At 37.7% G+C, this 11,186-nt stretch overlaps 1 protein-coding gene across 3 annotated transcripts in view; it reads left to right on the forward strand.

The window, feature by feature from the left end:
• LOC108578631 (probable multidrug resistance-associated protein lethal(2)03659) overlaps positions 1–9,870 on the forward strand; it is a 26,265-nt gene extending 16,395 nt beyond the window's left edge. The window contains exons 2-12 of one of the 3 annotated variants that reach the window (XM_017941993.1): positions 3,229–3,376; positions 4,556–4,807; positions 5,280–5,535; positions 5,615–5,789; positions 6,057–6,213; positions 6,283–6,485; positions 6,609–7,929; positions 8,004–8,218; positions 8,336–9,414; positions 9,551–9,658; positions 9,743–9,775. In XM_017941993.1, coding sequence (XP_017797482.1) covers positions 3,303–3,376; positions 4,556–4,807; positions 5,280–5,535; positions 5,615–5,789; positions 6,057–6,213; positions 6,283–6,485; positions 6,609–7,929; positions 8,004–8,218; positions 8,336–9,414; positions 9,551–9,658; positions 9,743–9,775 — 3,873 coding nt within the window. In that variant the 5' untranslated portion in view covers positions 3,229–3,302. Of the gene's footprint in view, positions 1–3,228; positions 3,377–4,555; positions 4,808–5,279; positions 5,536–5,614; positions 5,790–6,056; positions 6,214–6,282; positions 6,486–6,608; positions 7,930–8,003; positions 8,219–8,335; positions 9,415–9,550; positions 9,659–9,742 lie in introns of those variants that run through there. The other 2 variants (XM_017941994.1, XM_017941995.1) reach the window with 2 other exon arrangements.
• The last annotated feature ends 1,316 nt before the right edge of the window (positions 9,871–11,186 follow it).

Below are 11,186 nucleotides of genomic sequence, written 5' to 3' on the forward strand. Positions count from 1 at the left end.
AGAGAAGAAGAAAATCATGGGAATTTATCAGCAACGTCTCTTAATTTATCTACACAATTTTTAACGGAGATTAGGTTTCACATTACAGGCGGATGATTTATCCTAAGTGTAAGATGTGATTTATCGTGCTTGTGTCATTTTCTCTCTCTCTTTTTTTAAACGTATTACACAATTTCTCGTTAATTGGCATCATCCTCCGATAAGAGCTCCCGCGATAAACGATAATAAGGTAAATAAACCAGTTTTCAGTTCTCATTCTCGTTCGTGAATCACGATTTCCACGCTGCAGAATCCCCCTTCGACGGTGATTCTTTCTTCTTCGCGCGAGATAACACATTTTCAATAACGAAACTCGAAAGATCTCTCCTCGGTAAATTTCGCAAATTTCCTTTCCACCTCGGTCGGTAAACACGAGCCATCTGTTAAATCATTTCGACGACACATTTAATGGTAATATTCGCAATTGTTCGAATTGATTGTTCACACTTGTTTCATTTCGATCGATGCGTAATCTTCTTGGTAAGTAGAACGAAGATTGAAATGTAGAATACAAGTGTCGAATGATAAATCTTAACTCATCAATTCTTATATAAATAGAAACACACACTCGCACACGTGCGTTATCGAATTTCTTTCTATTCTTTTTTTTTTTTTTTCAGAAGATATTCAACGACAATTACACGCATAATTAAATCTTGCCTAACACGCGTTAATATGAAGACACTTTTACTATATCTCGAAGTCACCGAAGAATAAACATTGTCCTGCGAGAAAATCCGTCCCGAAGACGGTGAAGCGAGGGTGACCGCTCGGTGGGGGTGACTCCGCCCCTTTGGGTCTCTCCCTGGGCCTGTTCGCGTAGGGGTGGACAGGGATCGGCAGGACTCTTCGCGAGACCCTCGAAGCGTACTTTTGCGAACGACGCTCAGATAACGCGAATATAGACTTTGAATAACATATACTATTGTAAGAACGTAGACACGTTTAATTCATTTCACGTCCACCCTACTCCGAGTCAGAGTACTTTCTGACAGTCCAATGTTTGGAAGTGACGTGGTGTAAATGATTACTCGCGAAGTTGTTTAACAAAAATATATTTATTTAAACGGTAATGCTTAAACTAATTTTAGATGTAAGGCGATACGATGCGCGTAGAAAGGAAGTTTACGACAAAAGGCCTCCCTTAAGTAGCCCCTTTCTCCCTGGGAAAGTCCCAGGAAGTGGAGACGCGGACCTACATTTCCGAGGCAATACTCTTCGACGAAGAGACTCGGAGATGTTTGGAAAACGTCTCTTAACTCTTCTCCTCGAGGGCCAAGAGTCGCCAGGCCTAAGTACGTAGGCCCCCCGTGGCGGTCGCCACAAATGTTTAGCAAATCTAGACGAGATAGCACTTCACGCGTTAAAAATGTGAATCATTCTCCTTTTCGCGTGAAGTGTAACGTATAGCAACTCTGCTGTAACAAAAGCAACAACTGTTCTTACAATTATCATAAATAAACAGAATTAAAGATATCATCTCAATGCGTGTTTCTGTTGTTTTCTATATTTTCGACGACGAATCGAATGTTAAAAAAAAGAGAAATTACCTATAAGTCCCGTTACGAGAAATCAACGATTTTCATATTTTCCTGCGTTCCGAACGAGTCGAGTCTCCCGATCCGAAGTATAAAATAGACTATTTTGACCGTAAAAAAAAGTTCTACGACAAGTTTAGAACTTTTTACACATTCTCTTGCGTTTCGAATTTTTTCTTATTAGAAAACGACTAAAATTGGACGACAATGTAGACAATTGTAATTATTGACAGAAGTGATTTTTGGAATATCGAGTGTAAGGCGCCGTGCGACGCGCCTAGACAGCGACCGCGGGACCCGAGCCGCAGGGGGCCCTAGACAAGGAGCAGCGCAGGCTGCACCCCCACCCCACGGCTTGCAGGGCCCTAACGGCCGAAGAAGCGTATAAAAACGGGAAAAAGGGCAGCCGCCCACACATTATCGTACCTAACCATCGACGAGCGAACCAACGTCATTTTAATATCTGTCGTTTTAAGCCCCTTGTAATTATTTACTCTTACACGAGTTGACATTTTTTCCAAATTTGCATAATGGTGCCGACTCACGTTACCGACATAGTTACTTGCTTATTCTGAACACGATAAGAGATGTTTGGAAGAAGAGACCAACACGAAGTGTTTACCTTGATTAATTTCAACGGTTCTTTTATAGTCGTCGATCCTGAATAGTCTTCCCTAAGATCCTAAGCATTAGTCAACTGCTTGACTGAAAGCTCAAGGTTGAGTTAAAAGCATACGAGCTGGTGCAAGTGAGAAATTTCAAAAATATCGAATTTATCGATCTTTTCGTAGAGAACAGTTGTATATTATGTTGGAATCCGGGGAGGAAAGTAGATATCGATTATATTTTAACGATGACACTTATACTCGCGGACTCCGAATTTACAAGACGCGAACTTCACGAAGGGAAGTGACGTTGTGGTTTTCTGCCGTGTACTAGATCGACAGCTCTTAACTATACTCGCTTGGTTCCTATAATGATTTTTTCGGGTATACAGTAAATTCTCTACAAGTGTCAGTCAGTTTGGATTCTACAAGTGTCAGTATAGATGGTCCTACGCCTAGGTCTGACGTGACAGTGAACGTGTTAATAAGTAAATGTTGTTCAAATTATGTCGTGTTTGATGTCATTTTCATCAGAAAAATCTCGTCAATATGTTAAGAAAAATTTCGGGATAAAAAAACGTAAAATTAAAAAAGTTGGTATTTAAATCGCTTGGTTGCCTCGACTCACGTTTCATCCTTATCTTTTATTCGCTGTTCTTGTCTACGTTCGGCAAACTACAAAGGCAGGCGCGAGGCTCCAAAACGTAGTCCCTGACTCTACAAGTGTCCGGTTTAGATTCCTTGCGGACTGACACTTGTGGAGAATTTACTGTACTTATAAGGAAGGGATTTAAGGGAGAAGGTGAACTTGGTTCTGGTGACGAATTGCTGGACAGGACTTTGAAGGGACAGTCAACGATCGATGAGTAACTTGTTTTTCGGCGTTACGGGGTTAATCTTAAGAGTGACTTGGTGACTCAATGTCAATAGGCGGTTGGTTATCCAACAATTACAAGAACAAGTGAAATATATATCAGGTGTAGAAATGAATTCTTTCGTCGTATAATTCGTAGAATTATTCGATTATTTGTTTTTGTCGATTTCAGGAAAATGAGATAGATACGGTAAACATAATTTCCTAAATGCCCTGAGATGACCAAGAACGGTTGCAACAACGAAAATGGACAAAAGTCAGAGGAAAGAAGTGAAGAATCCATGTCAGAATGCCAATCCATTGTCGATTCTCACCTTTTGGTAAATGAATTTTACAATTTTTTATCGTTAAATTTGTACCAAAACACACACGCACACAGTTGAAATTGTAATTGTTCGTGTTGGATTGTTGCTAATAATAATGCGTCAGCTAGTAAGCAGAAATGAATTGTGTTACGTATGAGAAACACTGCTAGTCAAAATAATATAATAGACAAGATGTCATCGGAACCATAGGCCTGTAACTGTTTATACCTAAACGCCTGGGTAATAGGCCGATGCAATTCTGGTCTCATTTTCTTAAGGGGGTCTTCTAGTTTGACGGCCGTTTTTTTACGCCTTTTTTGCTAATTTATTACAGAAGTACGGTAACAGTTGTTAACATGAGCTTTACTCCTATGTATTTACTTGTCCTTGAAGAATCGTTAGAAATTTTTTTTGTTGAAAAATAATTAAATATGGCTGCTGTGGAACACGTCAAACAGGAGCATGAAAAAAAAAAGTAGGTCCATGGTTGCCACGATTTGAGCTGTCCTGCTTATCAGAAATAAAAAAGTCCAATTGATTCTTATTTAGTATGCATGTCGCTATGGTCGGTAGTAGAATAAAAGAAAAATATTGAAAATTTAAAAAATGGCGGCACTTTGAATACGAAGTATCGATTTTTTCGACTTTTTTTCGTCTTTCAGAGGCTCTAAAAAGAAAAATGTATATTTTGGCATAATTCTACTACCGACCATAGCCACACATGTTCTGAAGACATGTGCAAAATTTGAGTTCGATTGGTTCAGTAGTTTTTGCCAGATCGTGGCAACCATTTCAGAAAACACGGTTCCGAGAAAATCGCGTTTAAAGTTTTCAGTGCAATTTAGATTCTCCCTTGATGTGTCACACTAAACGAGCTATAACTTCGTTATTTAATTCAATACAACTATAAAACTTCCGGAGTACACTCTTGAAGAGTTGTACTTTCGATATATGCAAAAAAATAAAAATCGATTTTTTGAAACGGTCACACTAGAAGACCCCCCTTAAATGGACAACAGACTTTCTGTCGTGCCCTTACGAGTTTTTCACTTCCACTTCGACTGCGATTTTCAAAGCGCTACGACGTCCTTCCGGGTCGAAGATAATAAAATACGTTTAAGAGAATTCGCAGTGAACACCATTTATTTAACCCGTTAATCCAATAGTTCGTAATCGATGTTATTTGATAAACAGGTGGATCTTCAAGTTGTTAATTACTGGATACAAAAGGGAATTAGAAGAGAGTGATCTGTATTCCCCGCTGCGCGAAGACAAGAGCAGCAATTTGGGACAACGAATTGTGAAGAATTGGGAGAACGAGGTGAAACGATGCGAGAAGAAAAAGGACAGCTCGAAGCCAAGCTTATTTAGGGTACTCTACAAATGCTTCGGTAAAACAGTCATGAACACTGGAATAGCGCTATTTGTTCTAGAATTCGGCATACGGTACAGTAATAAATACATGCAAACAACAATTTAATGGCAGCTCGATGCAATGTCTAAACTGATTAGGGAATCTTCCTTTGATATACCGAAACGCTTGGGATTTAATCTTTCTTCAATTCTCTGTTAAGTTCAGTCGTGTGAAATGTGAATTTCTTACTTCGTTAAATTGCTTCGCTTACATCATAAGTGTGGTGTAATGTTATTGTTAATTTAAAGGAAGTACAATTTATTTCATAATTCTGAGTATTTTACAGAGTTGGTCTCTGTTAGAGGGAATTTCCACGTTCGTGTTCTATTTTCCATTTGAACATCACTGTGAAACACGATTTCCTAATTATTTTGGGCAATGTAAAACTCGCACAAAGTTGCTTAATCGAGGATAGAGCGAGACGATAACTAAATGTTTTACTAATAAGAAAATAAGAAATTTCGATAAAGAGAAGCTAACGCTGAAACCGTTATTTTATTTTAGAATCGTACAGCCGTTCCTCCTCGCCAGATTACTACGTTACTTCTCTGGGAACAGAAATGACTGGAACAACGACATAAACTATTACGCTGCTGCGTTCTTCCTTCTGCCTCTAATCGACGCTGTGATCTTACATTGGAGTTTACAAAAATTAATGCACGTGGGAATGAAAGTCAGAGTGGCTTGTTGTACTTTAATTTACAGAAAGATACTTCGACTGTCCAATTCGGTTCTTGAAAATGAGACGTCTGCTGGACAGGTACAGAATGAACATGAATTGAGAAGGAATACCGCTTCGTTTGAAGTGTACACGAATTCATTTTTATTTATTCGTTCAGATGGTCAATTTCTTGAGCAACGATGTCAACAGGCTTGATTACTTCGTTTTTGGTATTCATTATTTATGGATCGGTCCTCTTCAGGTCTTTCTAATAGCCTATCTTATATACCGTGAGATTGGAGTAGGTGCTATCACAGGGATGACCACATTTTTACTATGCATACCATTACAGTGTGAGTGTAAAAATTTATACAGAGAATTTGTACATGTTTTCTTTTTAAGATTCTAAGAATGTGTTGACAATGATAGTGAACAAGTGGAGACTCTGAAGATAAAATACATTTGTTAATAATGATACATACTGCTATCAGTTTTGTTTGTTTAAAAAAAAAGTTACTTCCGTATAAGTGTTGACGTATTTTTGACGAAGCACCCTGTATATACCGCGAAGCAATGATTTTTACATTTTATTACACTTATTTTTACGTTTCATTCTTTAGTATATCTTGGACGAAAGGTGTCGTGTTTAACTCTAGTGTCAGCTCAAAAAACTGACGATAGACTAAGCTTGATGAATCAAATTATTGCTGGAGTGGAGGTAATTAAGATGTACGTTTGGGAGATACCATATTCGCTTCTTGTTGAGAAAGCTAGACGGTAAGAACAACGGTTATCATACCCTTGTTACATTTTATGAGATAGAATAAACAATGAAGTTCTCTTTAGGAAAGAGGTAAACGTGATAAAGAAGTTTTCGATCGTCGAACAGATCGGTTTAACGTTCGACATTTACATTCCTCGAGTCAGTTTATTCATTACCATATTGACGTACGTTTTCACTGGAAATAATATCGATGCTGAAAAAGTCTTTATGATTGCTGCATTTTACAATATCTTACGAGGCTCTATGACTATTGGCTTTGCTTTAAGTAAGTCATTCTCACTTGGGAATAATTTTATTTTAACTCGCTACCAATTAACCGATTGTACATTGTAAATATACCTGAAAATTTTCTAAAAATTTACACCAAAAAAAAAAATCGCATGCGTAGGTGTTCATCAACTAGCAGAAGCAGCGGTGTCTATTAAGCGTCTCGAGAAATTCATGAAGCACACCGAAGTCTCCGTATCGCAAAATCTTCAGAACCAAGTAGCCACAGAATCTGTGCCCATTCATCTGAAAAACGTCACTGCCAGATGGGACGAGTCTAGAGATTATACCTTACAAAACATCGATCTAACTGTACAAGCTGGTAGTTTCATAGCAATCATTGGTCAAATAGGCTCAGGAAAGAGTAGTTTATTACAAGCGATGTTACACGAGTTACCACTGCAAGAAGGAACTTTAGAAACCAGCGGAAAGATAAGCTTCGCCGATCAACGGCCATGGATCTTCGCTTCCTCCGTCAGACAAAACATCCTTTTCGGCGAGTCGATGAGCAAGTCCCGTTACAACGAAGTCATTCGTGTCTGTCAGTTGACACATGATATAGATCTGTTTACGCATAACGACAGAACCATGGTCGGTGAAAGAGGAATCAATTTGAGTGGTGGTCAACGAGCTAGAATTAATCTGGCTCGAGCAATATATGCTCAGGCTGATATTTACCTTCTGGACGATCCTCTGTCCGCAGTGGACTCGCATGTCGGTAGTCGCATTGTGGAGGAATGTATATGTGGTTTCCTTAAAGGCAAAACTCGAATCCTAGTCACTCACCAGATACAGTACTTAAAAGGAGCCGATCAAATAATCGTGATGAACAATGGCAGTGTTGTGGCGAAGGGCAACTTCGAGGAGCTTCAAAGCATGAAACTCGACTTCATGAAGATCTTCCAAGAAGTAGAGGGGAAGAAAGATTCGACCAAAGCTGAAACCAAGGGCGAAAAGAAGCCAATGATAGAAGAAACGAAGAAAGAGGAGGAAGCAGAAGCGGCACAGGAGCCAGTCGAGGTGGCAGAAACAAGGACAGTCGGGAAAATCTCCAGTGCGATCTTCTTTGCCTACTTGAAAGCAAGCAAAAACACATGCCTGGTTTTTCTGATGGTGATCCTGTTTTTAACGTATCAAACGATGGCAAGCAGTAGCGATTACTTACTCGCGTTTTGGGTGAACACAGAGGTGGCATCGTGGGTTACCAGCGAAAATGGTACGATGGATTTTCAATGGTTTGGCCCGCTGTCTCGTGATGGAATTATTTATCTTTATAGTGGTCTGACCATGGGGGTCGTCGTCATCTATTTGATCCAAACGTTCACGTATTATGGTGTTTGCATGCGGGCCTCGAAAAATTTGCACGCGCAGATGTTCCGTAGTATAGTACGTGCTGTGATGTATTTTTACAACACGAATCCCGCTGGACGAATATTGAATAGGTATTCAATTTACACGTTAATAACCAGTTATATTTTGTTCGCAACATATTAATATTAATAATTATCTTACCAAGGTTTTCCAAAGATATCGGTATTATTGATAAAAAACTACCTTTCACCATGTTGGACGTTACCATAATGACCTTAACCTTCGTGGGAACCATAGTTGTCGTTGCTACAGTGACCGTGTGGCTGTTAGTACCAACATTTGTCATTATGCTTCTTTTCTACTATATGCGAGTTATATACATTTCAACTAGTCGTGCTATTAAACGTATGGAGGGTATAAGTAAGTAGTCACACTTCTATAAGTGTAATTCATTTCATGAATTTCGTATAAATGTTTTTCTTTCGTCGTTATTACTGAAAATTAATATTTGAAACAACAAATAACAATGTCTTTTAGCCCGATCGCCAGTGTTCGATCATGTAGGGGCAACTTTACAAGGTTTAACGACAATCAGAGCGTTCAAAGCTGAGAAAATAGTAACCACAGACTTTGACAATCATCAAGATCTTCACACTTCCACGTGGTATATATTTATCTCCATTTCGCGGGCTTTCGGTCTCTACGTGGAATCGGTGTGTCTGATTTACGTCGGATTGATTATGATTACGTTCTTGGTATTCGATGATCTCGCCGTGGCTGGTAACATTGGTCTGGTGATAACGCAACTTAGCGGAGTCACTGGAATTTTACAGTGGGGTATGAGGCAAACCGCTGAACTGGAGAATCAAATTACCTCCATCGAAAGAGTCTTAGAATATAGTAATTTAGAGGAAGAGCCATTTTTGGACAGTATACCAGAAAAAAAGCCGCCAGAGGAATGGCCCGCTAAGGGTCTGGTGGAATTCAAAAACGTCAGGCTAAAATATGGACCTAAAAGTACCTATGTTTTGAAAGGCATCAATTTTGTGATCCAGCCCAAGGAAAAAGTTGGTGTTGTTGGAAGAACCGGTGCTGGAAAATCATCTTTAATTAGCGCTCTCTTCCGACTAGCATACATAGAAGGAGAAATTATTATAGATAATATACCAACGGATACAATTGCATTACATGACTTCCGTTCAAAAATCAGTATTATACCACAGGAACCAGTTTTATTCGGTGGTAGTCTGCGACGAAACTTGGATCCTTTCGATGAATATTCCGATAGTACTTTATGGGAAGCTTTGGAACAAGTTGAGTTAAAAGGGACCATCTCAGAAATGGCAGCGGGTTTGAATAGTAAAGTAGCCGAAGAGGGATCGAACTTTAGCGTTGGTCAACGTCAATTATTATGCCTTACTCGAGCACTAGTTAGAAGTAATAAAATCATGATTCTTGATGAAGCCACTGCCAATGTAGATCCACAAACTGATGCCCTAATCCAAGAGACTGTCAGAAAGAAGTTTGTGGATTGTACTGTCTTTACTGTAGCGCATAGATTAAATACCATAATGGATAGTGATAAGATACTTGTGATGGACGAGGGTTACCTAGTAGTAAGTAACGATACATTGGATTATTTTTAAATAATGTTCATTTTTTATAGCTAATTGCGTGTAACGAATTCGTAACAAAATTTACAAGTGGTATATATGTATGCTTCAGACGCATTTCTTAATATTAACTTTTTAGGAATTCGATCATCCGTACGTTTTATTGCAAAAGAAGGGATATTTTTACAATATGTTACAACAAACAGGTACTGCAATGGCGAACACTTTGTCAGAAGTGGCAAAGAACGTAAGTAAAATATTCAAAAAAAGGAAGATTGTTTAATACAATGAAATAACAGAAAATCAAGTAAAATACGTATGAATTTTTTAGTGTTTTTACAAGAACAACGAAGCGTCATCTTGATGATGGCCCAACTTTAGCAACATTCAAGGTATATAATATTTAAGCAGTTTTTTTTATACGTCCAATTTGTATTTCACTGTTTCGAACTAAATTAATAACTGCTAAATATACTACGTGCCTTCACAAACGATACAAGTTTTGAAAGTATGGTGCTTACAAATGTATTACTAATTGTTAGTCTATTACAATTAAGAATAGTAACGATCTCTTGCAATGAAAATGTAATTTCAATAAACTTCTACAACAAAGTACATTATATGTATTTCATCTTTTTCTTTATTATAATAATAAGTTACAATTGAGTTACAAAATGTAGATACAATTTTATTTAATTCTGTATTATTATCGATATCGATTAACAAAAAATTATTTTAATATAATTTAAAAAGCAAAAGAAGAAGTTTCCTCGTAATAAGCCCTGTTCAGTTGGACAAGTTCTTCAATTTCTTCTCCGAGGAGAAGAGAATCGATGGAACTTCCCGCCTCAAACACATTTCTTTTCTTTGACCAATACACTGCCACCCTTACTCGAAGATCAGCCCGAAAGCTTCCTTTCCTAGTCGAGAAGACGGCGGAAGGCTGGCAGCGATAACGCTACGACACTTGCTGCCACGGGTCCAGGGACTTTCCTCAGAGCATGAGAGTCACTGAGGACTCCGAATGTGGCTCCGCGGTGTTGAACGAGGGAACTTCTTAAAGGTAGCATTTATAGAGCCCCCTTATATTTTACCCACTATGCTGCATGAGTACTTGCGAGAAAGACAACAGTGATGCTCAACAATAAACATTTTATACATTTTTCCTTTATTCATTTTGGTTTTTATTAATCCTGCATTTCATAATAGAAACAACAAATTATAATAAAATTATAAAGGAATAAAATGTGTGCGGAATTCTACGCATATATATTTTATACAATAATAACTATAAGATAAATAAATAAGAGAACGTATAAGAATTAAAAAATTATGAGATAACATTTTGTTTTTTATTCTCAAATATTAATATTCACATCAAAATCGAACTTTGTTAAGGTAAAAATTTTAATACATTGGATACATTGTAGATAATAAATATTACATTTCTCTTTTAATACTATTACGAAGTTTGTACCGGAATATTTCGAGTTCAAACGAACGTACATTTAAATCAGTTACGCGTAACATACAAAATTCGTGTCAAGAGAACACACGACGTATCGTGTTGAATAAAAATACAAAAAAGATTGTTTTTTACTTAAGCACCATTTAATTCACGCATCGGTAAAATATCACTCGATTAGTACCAAAATGATTATAAAAAAAGTGAAAATTACACGTTGCGAATAGTTCTTATCATATGCGATAAAATTCATTACAAAAATACTTAGTATATTTTAGATCAATCTGAGATTTAAAATTGTACTCAATGA

This window comes from Habropoda laboriosa, unplaced genomic scaffold (genome assembly GCF_001263275.1).
Source record: "Habropoda laboriosa isolate 0110345459 unplaced genomic scaffold, ASM126327v1 scaffold45, whole genome shotgun sequence".
NCBI lineage: Eukaryota > Metazoa > Arthropoda > Insecta > Hymenoptera > Apidae > Habropoda > Habropoda laboriosa.